The 17,385-nt window shown below is 40.0% G+C and overlaps 1 protein-coding gene across 9 annotated transcripts in view; it reads right to left on the bottom strand.

Annotated features, from left to right (window-relative positions):
- Positions 1–638: 638 nt before the first annotated feature.
- LOC121299521 (transcription factor EB-like) overlaps positions 639–17,385 on the bottom strand; it is a 36,347-nt gene continuing 19,600 nt past the window's right edge. For 8 of the 9 annotated variants that reach the window (XM_041227290.1, XM_041227289.1, XM_041227286.1 and 5 more), the window contains 8 exons: positions 15,474–15,717; positions 12,580–12,834; positions 11,087–11,179; positions 6,888–7,005; positions 6,361–6,417; positions 5,608–5,683; positions 5,070–5,217; positions 639–4,701 (listed from right to left, as the gene is read on the bottom strand). In XM_041227290.1, the coding sequence (XP_041083224.1) occupies positions 4,267–4,701; positions 5,070–5,217; positions 5,608–5,683; positions 6,361–6,417; positions 6,888–7,005; positions 11,087–11,179; positions 12,580–12,834; positions 15,474–15,668 (1,377 nt within the window). In that variant the 5' untranslated portion in view covers positions 15,669–15,717 and the 3' untranslated portion in view covers positions 639–4,266. The remainder of the gene's footprint in view (positions 4,702–5,069; positions 5,218–5,607; positions 5,684–6,360; positions 6,418–6,887; positions 7,006–11,086; positions 11,180–12,579; positions 12,835–15,473; positions 15,718–17,385) is intronic. The other variant, XM_041227292.1, reaches the window with a different exon arrangement.

The raw sequence follows: 17,385 nt of genomic DNA, 5'->3' as shown, positions 1-17,385 counted from the left end.
ACAAACTCTCATTTACTGCAGCTTTAGCAGACTTTTTGATTGGACTACTGTCGTTTCAAGAACTGTTTTACATTAAGACTATTTTTAAACACCCGATTATCAGGCAACAGGGGTTTGCTCAAATAAATGGGTATTTTAAAATAGGCTAATTGCCGTGCAGCCCTAGTTTATTTAATTGTCATAAAACAAATTAACTTAACATCTTCTTGCCCACGTTGAGTGACAGGCGTATTCGTGAGATGGATAAATGAGAATGCTGGGTCTCTGGGGCCCTCTAGTGGGGAGTTGTGGAATTACAGAGGTGGTTGGTTCTTTTTACTGTTTATTATTAAAACACAAACTGTATATTATCTAAGAGATATTGTCAGCTTTGTTGCTGTTGGATTTTTTATTAAAAAATGTAGCACCCACTTATGTGGCTTCAGACATTATTGCTCAACCTTCAAGGTAACAGTTCTCCAGTCATATGTGTATAATGTTATGCAGAGACCAGTGTCTAGAATGAAACAATTCCTAAACCCTTGCAGGAGGATGATAATAATAATAATAATAATAATAATAATAATAATAATAATAATAATAATAATAATAATAGAATTTATACAATACAACAGAACACATGAGGCTTGCAGGCTTAATCCTTTGGTGAATGGCAAAGTTTATTTCAGTTATGTCTAGCACAGAGACTTTGGGGTGTGGTACAGTAGATCCATCTTTTTTTTATACAAGTAACACAACAATAAGCAGAAATAATACACTCAAAATGACTGCATTTTTAAAATGATTTGACTGGGAAATGTCTTTGTACAGAGTGGAGATTAAAATTAGGAGCAGCTCCCTGTTTAGTATTCACTGCTGCTCTGTGGGGACTGAAAAACACTGCAAGTCACCCAACACTGCTTTCCTGGCAATAACTAATTCAAACTTAAGTGCTGTAAACAGTTGTAATGTTCCAGGGCTTGGCTGTTTTTTTTTTCTTTTTCTGGAGAAAAACAAAGCCCCCATTGCCTGATCTGTTCTTTTTTTGTGAGCTCGGAATTGTTTATCTGAGATATACTTTTTATTTGAAATGCTTACAGTTGTTTCCCCATTGCTTTGTATTTGCTGACCTGAGGCTATCATGCATTTGCGTCTTCCATGTGTCCCCATATGAAGACTAGGAGAGGTTTTTTAGGCTCCGTCCCTTTACGAGGTCGCGGTGCATGAAGGGTTAGTGTGCTATCTAGAGGGCTGAGATATTACAGGACAGCATGGGACCTGATACAAGCTCTGGTTTACAATGAAATCAGCTTTCTCGTTTTGAGCTCCAGACACTCAGTTCCAAGACCAACTGTGTTCAGAGCAGGCACCAACCATGCACTCGAGTGCATTGAAGGAAGAATAACACAAGTTCTGATACCTGATCATATATCAGAGTTGAAAGAGGAACAGCATGTCCAGTAGTGGCTTCTGTGAATCTCAACCTGGCTCTTTGATCCTGGGTCTCACAGGTCTTAATGCCCAACCTTCATTTTAAACAGTGCTGTACAGTTCCATGCCTTGACTTTCATCAAAGGGCTTGCTAAGTACAGTGCCGTACGGAGACTGCAAGATATTTTGTTTTAACTTAGCAAGGATTACAATATGCAGTCAGGAAGGCTGTAGTTAATTCAGTCTGGGTAGAAGACCCAGGTGTACATCATTAGCTCAGTGTAGGTCAGATTGTGGAAGGAAAGCTGAATATTGTTGCTAACATTGCTTTGAGTTCTGGGTCGTTTTTTCACTGTGTGCTTCCTAACACGCCTTTAGTTCTGGAAGTGCAAACAATGACTAAACAACCAAATGTTATTTTATGATGGGGCAATGATCATCCAGTGGGAATTGCCTCTCAATGGCTCACACAGTGTAGCAGATAAGAATATTTCTAGATCAAAGCCTTTTGTTGTAAAAAAATGACACTGTCCTCTTCACATTTCAAGTCACATTTATTAATTCACACTTGTCCAAAAGTTGCCTGGCTAACCTGAGCAGAGAAGTTAGATCAAATACTGTATTTAAATACACTGCCAATCCTCTAGCTCCGAATTTATACACTGACTACAAAATAGAACTCCATGAGTAAGAGTTACAAATGAGCTGCACTTAATAATGAGCAGGGTGTCACTCACGAGTCATGCAACTGGATTTGACTGACAGCGTTAGAAAAGGCTCAGCTTCCACGCAGACCTGTCACAACAGCAAGTCGCTGAACTGGTTGGATGACTCTCTCTCTCTCTCTCTGTTATTCTTATCAACTCAATCCAAGGGGTCAGTTTGTCAGCATGCTTCTCCTTTTTGTTTGTTGTTTTATATATATTATATATATATATAAAGACTAGCAATATTTAAAACCTTTAAATATAATATACATCATTTAATATATTAATATTACAACTCGGGCTGATGCTGTCAAGTCAGATAACTAGATTACATTCCAGCACACCTAAAAACTCTTTATTGCTTTGCAAAAAAAAAAAAAAAAAAATTAAAAAAATAACCATATCTCCAAGATACACCAAGGCAGTTAATATAAATGTGCAGGGAAAGCAAAAAATAGAATCCGGACTCCCCTTTGAAATGTTCTGTTGCCACAACAAAATAAACTTGGAAAAACATTTAGCAGCGATGCTAGTGAACTGCATGCAGTGAGGCAAACTAGCCACTGGGTGTCACTGTTGCTACAAGAAAACTAACAGTGGTTTAACTGGGGACTCTAGTCAGTTTTCAAAGTTGTTGTTTTTCCCCCCCCCAAACATTTCCTTTTCATTGGCATAACATTTATTTTAACCACGTGTATTTTAAAGCTCGGTATTTTCGCCCCTTTAATTACACTGCAGCTCAGTAACTAGATCTCCCCAGCCTGTCTTTCACAGCTGTACATAATGAATGAGGCTGTTGGTTTTAAGCATGGAGTGTATGAAATGCTGTAATACTTCAAACATTTTTTTTTTTTTTTTTTTTTAATGAACAAATTTAAAAAATAATGTTGCAAAGTATTTTTCAGATGCTAAATTAAAGATATGTTATGTTAGAAAAAAAAAATATTCTGAAAGAATATCCACATTTTTGTTTGCCTGGGATGCCTCGACACCACTCGCTTCAACTGGTCAGTAACTAATAGTATCGTAAAAAGTGTCACCTGCTGTACAAGTGACAAGTTGATACGTACTCTAAATGTGGAGTTACTTATTACAGAATCTTTTTTGTGCATCTCAAAAATAAAAACGGGAAGTCTTGAGTACTTGGGCTTCTAGCAGTTCTATCACGAAACTTTTTGTGCTGTGGTGCAGAACCAAGAAAAGCATACTGTGGGTACTTGATTCCAAAATCTTAAGCTATACCTATTGCAATTTGATTGCTATCTAAAAATTTACATTCACAAAGCACATTTAAAATAGAATACGATAAAATAAAATTTTAAAAAATCACCCATTAATAAATTCATTTAAATATCTACAGATCGGATCAACATAAAAATAACTAAAAACAAGTTTCCTGCAAGGCATCTTCTTGCCACATGAGGTCATGGTCCTTTGAGGGGAGGGGGGAGCATTATGGCTACCAGAGCAGCAGCTCCCCCTGCTGTTGAGCGAGGGAACTGCGGACTAGCGAGTTTTACAATGGCAGTCAACGAGATTTAAAAAAACAAAAATTACCGAACATAAAAATGAAACACAATTAAAAGTGACACACCAGAGCCTTTTTTGTACTTTTTTTTTTAAACAACTGGATAGATATAAAATGTCTTCTGTAGTTTTTTTTTTTTTTTTTTTTTTTTTAGATTTCCAGTGCTTTGGGAGAGAAATGCTATAAGGATTTTAGGTCCAAATAGGTATATATAATTAAATGTATTTATATATATATATATACACACACTGACCACAAGGTACATGTTACCTACTAATATCCATTATTTTGACTTCAGCTACCCAAACTATTTATTGTAATCTATGCTTACCCCTACAGAAAGTAAAAACAACAAATAAATTAATTTATTCTCGAAATTGACTATTGCCTTGTTTCCACATTCATGATTTGAAATCAAGTTTATATCTTGTAAAATTTGGACATGGAACCTTTTAAATGTTCACCTTTTAAAACAAACAGTCTAGTGTAAGAAAGCATACCTTTTTTTAAAAATTTGTCAAAGTGTCAAATGAAAGCGGTCAATGGTAATTGCCCTTCAGTGCACGCACACACACACACACTTGCGGTGGGAAAGGGTGTGGAGGAGGGGTGGTGGGGGGGTCACTGGACATCAGAATCTTCCATGCTGAAACTGCTACGGCGGCTGCTGACAACCGAGGGGTCGGGGGACATGGCAGAGAGGAGGGGGTCCCCTCCGAGGGGGGACAGCGCATCCTCCATGAGCATATAGTCGTTTTTGTGAGGGGAGGTGAAGGTGAGGTCGGTGAAGTGGGAGAGCGGGTCCTGGAAGCCGATTGCGCTGTCACAGAGCTCCAGTGTCTGTGTGAAGTCGAGGTGCTGAGGGTACTGCTGCTCGTGATGGGAGAGCTGCTGCTGCTGCTGGTGGTGCTGGTGCTGCTGCTGAAGCGCCTCCAGCGATGCCTTGTCCTCCAAGCCGGACTCCTGCTTAATAAGTGGCCCCAGCATCTCCACCCCGCCCAGTCCCGAGGGGGAGCTGGAGGCGAGGCCGTGGACTCGGGCTTGCATTTCCAGCTCCTGAAATTTACAGAAGGTCGTCATCAATGGAAGTACACTGATGTGCTGAAGTGCACTTGCTGAAACTAGTTTGATACTTTAACCTTAGAATTCCGATTGAGCGCTTTCAAGTTATGGATGATCCCTTTAAAATCAACACTGTGTCACTTTTTTTTCCCCCTCCCGTTATAAATTAAATGCTTTACTTTTTCTTTTCAGTTTGCAATTCTGTGGTGGAATTCACCCTTTTGTTTGTCTCATCCTGACATGGCTAAGAGGCGCGTGGAGCTAATGTACAATATTTCAGTGAATACAGAACAGCAGCAGCAGTGCGGTACTCGGAGAGTGGAGGATTGCCGCGCTGCTCACCCCTGGAGCAAGGCCCTTACCTGAATCCGAACCCACAGCTGCTTGTTTGTCATTTCCATTCTCTTTAAGTTGGTTTCTACCTCCCTGGATCTGTGCATGTCTTTCTGCATCCTCTTGATGTAATCCACAGATGCCTTGAGGATCGTCCCCTTGTTCCAGCGCACATCCCTGGAGGATGACAGATTCATTCGTTAAAATGGACCGTCTCAATTCAGCATCTGTTCCTTTACTTCTTTATGTAGTTTTTTTTTTTTTTTAAACCAAGATGTTGGATCGCTGTGGCCAGTTGCATAAAACACAGAGGTCAACCCGCCCTCCAACTCAAGTGCTCCTTGAGTTTAACAGTCTTACTGAAAGCAGCTCAACACATTTAAGTCAATAGACTAGTTAAGGGAAAATGTGACCTTAAGTCTTATCTTAAGCTTAATACTTAAGGCAGGGCTACCCAACCCTGGTTCTGGAGGGATTCTGTCCCTCCTGGTTTTTAAAAAAAGTAACAATGCATTCAGTGTCCTACAGTATACCATGAAAAAATAGATTATATTTACTGCAACTCACAGTTCATTAGTCTTTGGGATCATGGTTCCTAACTCCTTGATGCGATCATTGATGTTAAATCTCCGTCTTCTTTCAACTGATCATTGTAAAAAAAGAAGAAAAACACAGAAATAATTACGATAAATATAACCATGAAACAGCCATGGTGGCAGTAACTGTTTTCCTTACAGTGGATTCCTTGTGCATGTTCTGGCATTGCTTAGCTCAGACAATGGTAACTTTAGCATAACTGAGTGCAGCTAAAACCTGGTGTAGACTGTACCTGTGCTGGGTATTGTATGGCAACACTTATAGTTTTATTCTCCTTGAACAAAATCCTGCAAACGGTTACTTTGGTGTAAAGACCTTGGTATATCTGTTCCAATGTCCTGTAAGGATTAGCCTGGTTACAGCATCAGAAAAGGTATTTACTACACCGGCACTTTGAAAGCAAGGTGCTTCTTTCAATGCAACTCATACAGCATTTTAAAACATAATGACATGAAATTCAAGTTCGTTTTTAAGTGCTGATAACAGCTTGTTTGGAACATTTCATTGGACCCTGTCCCTAAGTTAATAGTGCTATATACACAGTTTTTTTTTTTAATTGTTGTAAATAAAATGTATTTTTGCAGCTCTTGCAAGTACCCTGGGTTAACTTTACACCAAAGTGCTGTATATTGCCTGTTAAATATTTAGGGAGAAGTAGAATGACATTGCCAAGCCCTGTCGATGGCAATCCTTTATACGGTAGAAGGCAATAAAGAAACTCACTCTGGTTGTGATTATCTTTCTTCTGTCTCTCCTTGGCCAAAGCACGGGCTTCTGCATCTTGACAAAAGAAAGTTCAGTCAATCAAACATGCCTTTCCCAACCTGCTGTTACACAAAGAAGGTGATCAGCGGCTATGTGTCCATTAGACACACGAACACCAATGGTAATCCCAGCATGACCAGCTCTTCAGTTCTGGGACTCTCTCCATCTGCAAGACATGCTAGCTGTGGCTGTGATAAAAACTTGTGCCGCTACCTTTATAAAAGTTTACTACTGTATTTTTTGCAGTTTTCCCATGCTTTTCCCTTGGTTATACTATATTATGCATTTTTTTTCAAATGCTTTAACATATATACTCAATACTCACCTGTGCTAAACACTATGCTTTACTACACTTGGCAATGCTTTTACTATACTTTTATAATGGTATCACTGCATGGTTTGCATCTCATGGCCCACCTGCTTCTTCGTTCATGTCCAGGATGTTTGATCTGCTGCCTGAGCCGACAGCAGTAAATTGTGCTTACCTGACATTTCCCTTTTGATGGCGATGTTCGCTGGGCAGGAGTTGCTGGTCATGCCAATGGTGGGGCCAGCCATCCCAGGGCCAGTGTACACATCTAAGTGACTGCTGGAGAGGGGCAGCTTGAATAAAACAAAAAAGAGCATGGGTCTCAACGGTCAGTGCACTGTATCACACTGTCTACTGATCCAGCTCAGAGCAGTGCAGGGTCCCACACAAAGACATCGCTGTGGAACCAGAAAAGGCTGCAGAAGCCACTTTCCCAATGAACCCCACATTCTAACACTGTGTGTTTTTTTAAATGTTTTGTTTAAGATATAGAATTTTAGTGCACCCTTTCTATACCCTATCTAATCCATCATCTTTATATACGCTATTCAGTATCTGAGCAAGCAATAAAACAACACGATAAAAACAAAGCAATCTCTTCTGCACCTTGCCAGAAATGTAATGATTTACCTTCAGAAACACTGTGAAATAAATACCATTGCGCCAGACCTTCAAATAATACTGGGAGGCAAAGAGAGGTGAAGAGACTTTCTAATAACAAGACGGATAGGTTTAATTTTATTTAGTTTCAGTGGTGCCAAATAGATCATCTTTCAGATGATTGAGTGTGGCTGGCTGAACATCACTCGGAATGCTGTGGTCAGATTCCAGCATTCTAGCACAGTGAACAGAGGCAAATAAAATACCAGAACTGCAGCTTATAACATGAACAGAGGGGGTGGCCACTTTATTAGGAACAACTGAGCCCTGCTAAAGTGGCCTGACCCTGCAGCTGTGTTCAAGTTAAGATTCAGCACAGTGTTCTTCAATACAGATTAAACTACTGAACCATGTAAGAGTATTAAGGAGCTTTAATCTACCAGTGATAAACACACAGATTTGAGCAATTAAGTCATTTCTTAGAAATAAATCATACATATTTTTCTCCCTGTATTTATTCCTCTTATTAAAAACAAATCGTATTTTGCAAAATTGCAGCGTTGCTGAGAAGTGCAACTATTGTGAAAAAGTGCAAATCCCTGCCACCAAACAAACAATAAACACAATATTAGTGTATTTAATACAACAGGATCAAGCCTTTTCAGAACCAATGCAAGGAAGCAGATTTTATTAAAATTACAAAATGCACACACAGCTTCAAAAACGCATCACATTTTCTTTACAAAAACGCCCTTAATGCTTTTTTTTTTTCAGTTCCACTCAAACATTATCCTGGCCCCTTTCTGCAGACCGTCAATTCAAACAGAGGCAAACAGGACACAATTATCATGCAAAGCTCTCACTGAGCAATACATCTCGTCTAAAAACTACCAGAAGAAACTCAAGTCTTTCAAAAGGAGCCACTGGCAAGCGCACATCATTACAAAGACTAATGCAAATTACAGTATGCAACCAGTTTACCAGTACATTACTGTGAACCTGTGATTTTGAATTAGTGTGAATGGAGTACAAAACTAGATCATCCCATCTGTACCTGCAGTTATTTGCAGTAATTTGCAGCATTAGTACTGCATGCTTACCAGCTGCATTTGTTGCCCATCAACAACCTCCACAATTGCGTAAGATTTTCCTTTCATAATGGCTTTCTGCTGGCTCACTTACTGTCTCCTGCTTGTCTTGACTAGACTAAGAAGGCGATCAAACCCAGATGCCTGTTTTTTTTATTTTTTTTTAGAGAAGAGAGTGAACTTTTCCCTCATTGGACTTTCAGCTGGCCTTGTTTGCATCTTGGGCCAATTCTCCCCTTAAAAAAGTGTCTTGTAAACAGGTTTAACCTGCGCCGGTTTAATTGTTAATTTTGTTAGCAGTCAGTTTAAAGCTCCCAGTCAAAGAGCAAAGTACTGCACTGAGATCGCTGAATTTTCTTTATTGGGAAAGCACACCGTTTTGTTTTTAGCAAACAGGTAAGACTCATACAGCAGTGTAAACCAGTACAGGATTTACTTTGAGCTTTATCAGGCACACCGAATGCAAGAGTCGCACACAGTTTAAAGCTACTCATGTTTGTTGGATGCGTTCCTTTTAACTAGAAAGCATCAAAAAGAAACTTTCAGAAGGCTAAACTACATTCGCCAAAGACTGATATCTTAGTGCAAAACTGTACGCGACTGTGGGGTTCTGCTGCTTTAATCAAACACTTCAGCCATTCTAAGGCAGACACAGAAAAGGCACAAAATTATACCATATGGGAGTCAGCTGTTTTTAAATATTTTAGCCACAGATTTTTTTTTTTAATTCCAAGGGTATCCCGGAGAATGAACCGACCAAAACCATCAGCCATCAAAAATATGCTATGGCAACAAAAATGGCAAAATTATTTTTCATCAGTTACATATTAGATCTGGGCTTTATTGCTTTTGCCTCCATTTTAAATCTATGATTAGTCTGTTCGACAGCGGTATGCACTCTTAGCGCATCCAATCCGTTCCATTCCAGCCCTGTGTTCCGACCAGACATATAACTACTGAAATGACCTCCAACAGGGTCAATTCAATAATTATGCACCGAGCTGGAACAAAGTCCTGCAGTGGAATGGATTGGAAGATCCAAGGCTGCCTAACCCTGCTGCAGGCAATCAAAGTAAGACAATTATCCCAGGCAGTACCGGAGTGGAGCGCACTGGGGTTCAGCAAACATTAACGCACAGCTCCTTATTTCCTCGTCTTTAGCAAGCCATTTCAGAGAAAAAAAAAAAAAAAAAAGAAATGCATGACTTCACTAAAGGGTTGCAATCGGAGATTAGCCACAAACAGGTGGCTTTCTTGAATCTGTACCCTGCGGTGTTATTAATAAGTGACAGTGGTGCAGCTGAACGCCTGTCCTTTCTGCTCAGCCGTTTCGGAGAATGTGTTTAACGATTACAGTCGCCGCTACTGCTGTTCACATTCCAAACAGGCAACCAATGAATTACCACAAGGGTCTAAATACTGTATTTATTGAGTATGGAGAAATAGCTGGGGTCTGAATTGTCCAAGTGAGTTCTTTTGACAAAGGGTGTAACGATCCGCAGGTTTTGATATGAGCTGCATCTCAATCAGTGGTACAGACAAACCAGATCTCACATAATACTCAGCAAGCGAAGTCACATAAACCCGCGCAACTGCCTGACTCAGTCAGCAGTCCTCTTCATGCAACAAGAGCATTAGGAACTTCTTCTATTACCAACTCTTGCTTTAAGAAGGCTGAAAATGTGCAGACGACAGCAACAGAGCAGCGACTACGACTGCGGACTCAAACACCAACACAGCCACTGACACACAGAGTCTTACAAAGCATTCTGACAAGACGGAGAAAGACACTAAGGCAATACTTATCAATTCATGTCATAAATTCTTATTAAGTTAAATACAGATTTTAAACATTAGTTAGTAATAGTTAAATATTAAATACAGATTAAAATTTGTATTTTAGTGGCGTTCCAGTACCTTTCTGGTTGAAAGACTATTTGGTTGAAAGACAATTATAATGCTGTACATGAATAACCAAGTCACACAAGATAAATGGGACCCATATTAGCACTTCTCAGAGAATGAGCAAGACAGAATCAACACAACCTGATCTCTAAACAGAATGGAACCTGCATCGGTCCCCGTCACTAAGGCTGCCATTGTTTTCATGGTTACCAAGGATTTCATGATTTCCATGAAATTTACCCATTGCCATGTAATGTGTAGTTCTTGTGAAAATTCCCATTTCTGAAAAAACATAGTGTAAATATACATATTTTGATCACTTAAAAATAAATACAGCAAACGTTTGCCTTATTGATGCACTGCCTGTTACGCTGCATTTAGGAACCCTGCTGTCGGTTTAGTTTGCTTCCGGTAAATGATTGAACACACACTGCATAGAGCTGCACGATTTCTTTAAAATGTCTTCAACGAAAAAGCCACCAGGTTTCGGAAATATTTCTGCTGAAGAAAGATCGCTCTGTCCAGACCAAGAAGGGGACATTTCACGTGACTGTTGTTATTTTTACATTTATTTATGTTTTTATTTTCTGACAAATCACTGATCGTGAAAGTAGAATGTCTCTTAAGTTGGATGTAAAAAACATTGTTTTACCGTGAACAAAACCCAGCCCTAATCATCACATCAAAAACAACCCCCCTATTCAGTGATTGTAGCCAACAACTCATCCTTCTAGTGTATGTGTGGGGGGAAAAAAGGTGTAGGATTTTCAATGTTACTTACTGTGTTTGGCATCTGCACAGGGTCAGTGTAAGCCAGTATATCGTCATTATAGCTGGACTCCAGACTAATGATGTCATCGATCACATCATCCATCTGAATGGAAAGAAAAGTCATACTTTAATTGTATTTCTTTTTAAAGGGTTTGGGGGAGTATTAGGGTCAAATTATCATTTTATTTTTGTATATTTCCTGTACAAATAACTCTGTATAAATGCAACTGCCTTTGCCTTCAAACATAAAAATCAAATCTGGGCGATTAATCACAAACATGCTGAAAATTAGAGGCAGAGTATGTGACACAAATACAAGTTTTAGCTAAAATGTGAAGATGCCTAACCAGCATCGGTATAGACAAAAAACAAAAGTGTTACAAATAAAAACGAGCCCTGTTCTCATACAATAAAATAAACCCACAAGTAGAGAGCTGTTGAACCATAAAATAACCAAACCTGGTTTCACACACATTAATGCAATTGCATAAAAAAAGACAAAAAATGTACACACTTCCTGCTGAAGAGATACAAAAGTCCCCTGTACCAGATTTAATTAACAATGAATGTGTGCCACAAAACAATTAATTTCTAGTGGGTTCATGGTCTACAAAACCTTGATCAATTTTAGTTTTACAGACCTTCAAAACACAAGCACAGTATATGTTTATAATTACTTCCATCATACAGCTGTAGGAGAGTCTGCTGTTCTTAGTTAAAGCATGTCCAAATACTGTAAATAAAACACTGCCGTTTCGTTGTGAATTATAACAGGAGTCACATGTAACCGCATGTGCAAACAGCTGCATGTACTGTAAAATACCACAATGCACTTAAACTGCAGGCAAAGTGCTCTACAGCAACACAGACACAAAGACCAACACAGGCAACACTGCAGCTTCACTTTTAGCTAAGGGGGAAGAAGGAAAATATAAATGAATTCAATACTAAAAAAAGTACGAAAATGTAAACCAATTTTGATTTTGACTCGCTTCTTAAAATGCCATTATGTGCTACTACAGCTGCAATACCAACAATAGTACATCCTGTTACTAATTAACATCTCAAAATGTAGCCATTCAAGCATCGGAGTTACTCAGTTATGTGTGTTACATATTTACCCTGCTGAAGTGGTAGTAGCTGCAGATATCCACCAGATGGTGTATACAAAAAAAGGGCTCTCCCAAGCTGAGGGAACACAAACCCACTTTTTCGGGAACAGTGGCTTGAAACCTGGTTCCAGGAAACCAAGAGACCTAGTTTGAAGCCATTTTACTGTATCAAAACCCCAAGTCTCCCCAAGTGCGCCATGCAGTGGCCTGAAAGTAAGTTCCAAGCCATAAGGTAACTTTGTGCTCCCTCAGCTTTAGAACCAGATTTGACACTTAACATGGTCTAGAACTGCACATATCTGGCTTGTCATCTCAAATGAGACACATGAGGATGCTGAAAACACAAACGCATTCATAAAAACACAAATGAATGAGAGCTTGTAGGAGCTACCTCTCTCTCGGGGTTGGAGCTGATGTTGAGCAGGGCCATGGGGCTGTTGGGAGTGCTGTTCCCAGCGGAGGTGTTGACTAGGAGGTCCGGTCTCATGTGGGGGGAAGGGACAGGGGGCGGAGGGGAGGGCTGGACTCCGCTCACGGCCTGCAGTGTCTGCTTGTTGGCGAAGGTGGTGGACAGGTACTGCTTCACCTGCTGCCTCTGCGACTGCTGGATGTGGTACTTGGTGGGGTTCTCCAGGTGAGTCTGCACCTGTCAGCCAAGACACACAGAGGACACTCGTAAATACAGAGCGACGCACCCAACCGAAATATGCCGTCCGGGTGTAATCATTTACATAAGCCCATATTTAAATGGCAAATCACGCGAACACAAGTAACTCATTTATATCTTCCGATTTTAAAAAGATAACTCACTTTTGATGCAGTGTCATTCCAAGGCATTGTAAGGTAACCTACATCCGATTACTGGTTTCCAGTTCATGAGCACAGGAGAGTTACTGGTAAACCACTGAAAATGGACCTGAGTATATTGGTAGCATTGTAAACTGGAAGCCTCTTTTCAATGCCTTTAAATAGTCCCGAATCAATAACTATGACATACATATTGAATAGAAACGTGTGTAATGAAATAAGGTTATTCTGATAATGTTCTTTGATTTTGCATTACTGGAACATATTGCATTATTGGTTTACCTGACATAGAATGCATACACTCCCATATTGTAAATATGCCATCAATTAACAGATGACTAATCAACTCCCATGCTGTAGGTTTTCATAGCTTCAGATCAAACCAAGATCTTCAAAGATCTGGGCACTAGCAGACAAGGACCACACAGAGTCACAGACTGACACAAACGCTCACAAACGCAGTGCAAGCAGGAGTGACCCAGACAGTTACCTAACCCTCAAGTTTCAAGCCCGGTGCTGAGAAAGCAGTAAATCCCAGAGCCGTCACCTCAGGGATGAAGGGCTGGGGGAGGGGGTTATTTTTAAGAAAACATTTTTATTGTTTTTTTTTTTTATATTTACTTTGGCTCTTCCAAACCCTCTTTGCTACAACAAAATGTTGAGATAATGTTGAAGTTAACACCGGAGTCAGCAGTAAAAAAAAAATCGAACACTTTAGATTAACACGCTCCTTTTATCAAATTCAATTAAATGACCTTAAGATACCTACAGCATACATGTAGGACATTCAGTCCTGTGCAAATAAAATCCCACAACTTTGCCTTATAATTTTTTATTTATTTATTTTTTTAAGTAGTGCAGTTGCATAAGGAAGCAACTACACTGCTAACACTACAATTCCACAGTACGCATTATGGAAGAAACTTAATAAAAGTTCCCAACTTCCTTACCTGGCTGCTAGTCCACCGCATGTTCCCCAGTGAAGTGCTTTCCCTGCAACAAGAAGCCCTGCCTTTGTCTAACGTGTAAGCAGTCTGTGCTGCACTGAGCTATGTGGTCTGGTCTAGTGGCAGATTTCCCAGGAGTGGGAACCAGCTTTACCACCGTGGTTCCTGCTTCTTAACTCACATGGTGGGGACACCCCGCTCCAGCACATGAGGGATTACTGCCCAGTTAAACCTCCCCCTGATCCACAGCTCACATTGTTACTCAACACCAGCGCTTTCTTAAAAGCTAGCTTGAGAGAGGGGGGCTTGGCAGCACAGTGGGTTAATGCACTAGCCTTTCACTGCTGGAGGTCCAAGCTGGTAACATGTGGCGCTGGGCATTGGTCTCAAAAACATGGCCATGGAGACTGAGCTACCCCACCGCTTCTTAAAAACTGTCATTCATCCTGTGGGTATGAACTCTCATTCAGTCCCTTAGCTTGTCCTGTCAGTGGTCCGAGAACAGAAACTGAAGCAGCAATCCTGAGCACCAAAATGCTTTCACATATACTGTTCACAAAATCACAGCTGTTTCACTCAGTCAGTCAGTCACCTCACCTCACCTCACCTCACCTCACCTACTCAATGCATTCCTATACTTGTAGGGACTTCTTATTGACTCGCACTATATTTTTATTTACTATTTCTAACTCCATTCAGACAAAACGCTACACAGGGTGAAAGTCTACAAACTACATATTTTGGCACATTTATTTATTTTTATTTTTTTATGTATACTTAGTTCTTAGAAACATGTTTTACAAAGTTGGGACGTCCCCACAACGTTGTTTTTTCAGGAGTTACTATCTTTGTGGGGACATTTTATCAAATTTTGTCCGCATATTGAAAGTAACACCTGCACCACACAACACACACACACACACACACACACACACACACACACACAACACACACACACACACACACACACACACACATTTTCACTCTGTCTGTTATTTAATGCAATCAGGCAGGGGTGATTAAGCAGTGATTTAAAGGAATGCATTTTCTCAGTTAAATGAGGTGTGAGCAAAGGTTTGGACACGTTCCCCCTTCGCCGCCCCCCCCATCATTTTCGTATATTTTCTTTAACTTAACCACTTTGTAAAATATTAAATTAAATAGGCGTTTAATATTTCCAATTGCTCATTTTGAATTGTTCTAAATCTAGTTTTAACAGTTCTGCCACACATCATCTCGAGCAGATCAGCAGAAACCGCAAGCTTGTACACTGTGAAGAAGTGATAATGTGATCCTCACACCTCCATATAAACCTTCAACGCGCTTCATTTGCACGGCCATTTTGCAGCTGACTAAGCTTGTATCAACCTTGTTTCTGATTACCTTGCATCTCTTATACTCAGCCTGTGCTTTCAGTATACAATTGTTATACATTTGCCATGGCATTTCACAGCTTTTGCAATCAGTCTGTTCTCTACCATGCAACATAGATTACTGTAAGTGTGCAGCACAAGCACTAAAGCACACCTACCTTGAGCACCTCAACTGGGACTTGCATGGGGGACTGGAAGTGGACAGGAGTGTTAATGGCAGGGGTCTGTGGGACAGACATGCGCTGCTGCATGTAATGCATGGCTGCCTGCTGCTGCTGCTCCCTCTCGCGTTGCTCCTCCTGCTGCAGCTGGTCGCGCATGAGCTGCAGACGCAGGCCGATGCGGGAGGACATGGTGCAGGAGACGGGGCGGGGTGCAGAGTCCTCTTCACTGGCAAGATCACTGAAAAGAAACACACAGCACTGAAATGAATAGGATTCCACGTGGCCAGGCCACAGAGCACCTTAAGGAACTGCGTCACCCTAATATCCCTTGTCCTATTTTATGTCAAGCTGATCCCTTCTGTACCTTCACTAAACAAGTTGTTTTGCACTCTGGAAATATCACAAATGCAAAACCTTAAGTTTTAAGTCCATGATTATATTTTTTGCAGCTAAAACAGACACATTCTTTGGCAATAAGCGCTTGAGACTACTTTATGTGATTTTTTTTTATTTTCTATTAGTGTGTGCAGGTGTGTTTTTCCCCACTGTACAGTTTGTTGGGAAATTGCTTGATGTGAATGGCAAACGGCATCTGTTGCTGGTGTTGTTGACTCCAGCTGGTTAATATCCAGTGGTGTATGGGGCACGTTTAGTAACCCTAACCCTAACTCGAGGTAGGTGGAGCAGTCCTGTTTGTACCACTCACTGGATCATGTTAAGTTAGCAGACGTATTCCTAGCTCTAGCAGCAAGGCAATTGTTGCTCTCTTCCACTCCCTGGTAACATACACACAAGTTTCTGACTAGTTCTACAATGGCTGCATCCCCTTGCGATAGCAATGCTGTGACACAGCAGATCCTGTTCTTTCCTGGATTCCTTTACCACTGCCGACAATGCGGTCGGCCAATGGCGTTTCTGCAGTTTTGGGTTGATAATGTTACAGGTGGGTATTCCCAGTGCTGTAGAGCAGGACTTTCAGCCGTGCGGTTTGCAGGCGAGATCCCCGTGAAGGGAGTTCCCCAGTGAATTCTGAACACAAAACTGGAAGCAGTGTAAAGAGACATGCACGGGGGAGTCGAGTGACTGTCATATGATTTTCTAACTTCAACAGTAATTTCAACAAAATTTCTGTGTTGGTAAACAGGGTTTTTACCATCATGCTCTTGTAGTTTCCAAACCTTTACCAGCAGAATTACCAGGTTTTCCTATCATTTTAGAAATCTTACAGCTATGGCCAAAAGCACCCTTTAGAATTAAATAATTTAGCTTCATAAAGTCAAATGAAACCTGCTGAATAATGCTATGTTAACCTATTGAATTACATAGCGCTGCTTTGTAGTTTTCCATATTCTTAATGAAAAACTGACAATTATTGAAAAATTAGACATTTCAAAGTCTATCATGAAATACTCTACTACTATGATGGCTTCCAGTAGACTTTTGCGATATCATTTTTATAGTTTCTTTGATTAGAAGATGTTTAATAAAATGTGTGTGTGTGTGTGTGTGTGTGTGTGTGTGTGTATATATATATATATATATATATATATATATATATATATATATATATATATATAGTCTCAATACTACAATTCTAGGTGATGCAAAACTTTTTAGCCATAGTTGTACTTCTCTACTAAAGTAACACAAAAACAACTCTTACACTATATAAATATTTAAAATATTTAGCATCATTAAAATGTTACTGCACTGAACTGTTAGTCCTTGTTATTAAATCATCAAAACTTTTACATGTATAGATGTTTTATAAATGGGTCCATAAACTAAAGGCTGGCTTAATTTTCCCCAGGGTGAAAAATATTGAGTTTTCCCAAATCCATTTTAATTACGCATCTAAATCAATCAACAGAAAAAACAACGATGCTAACAGGGAGGTCCAGGTCCA

The sequence above is a fragment of the Polyodon spathula genome, chromosome 25 (assembly GCF_017654505.1).
Source record: "Polyodon spathula isolate WHYD16114869_AA chromosome 25, ASM1765450v1, whole genome shotgun sequence".
Taxonomy (NCBI): Eukaryota; Metazoa; Chordata; class Actinopteri; order Acipenseriformes; family Polyodontidae; genus Polyodon; species Polyodon spathula.
Note: the sequence above shows the minus strand (reverse complement) of the source record. Positions and strands in the feature narration are given on the sequence as shown.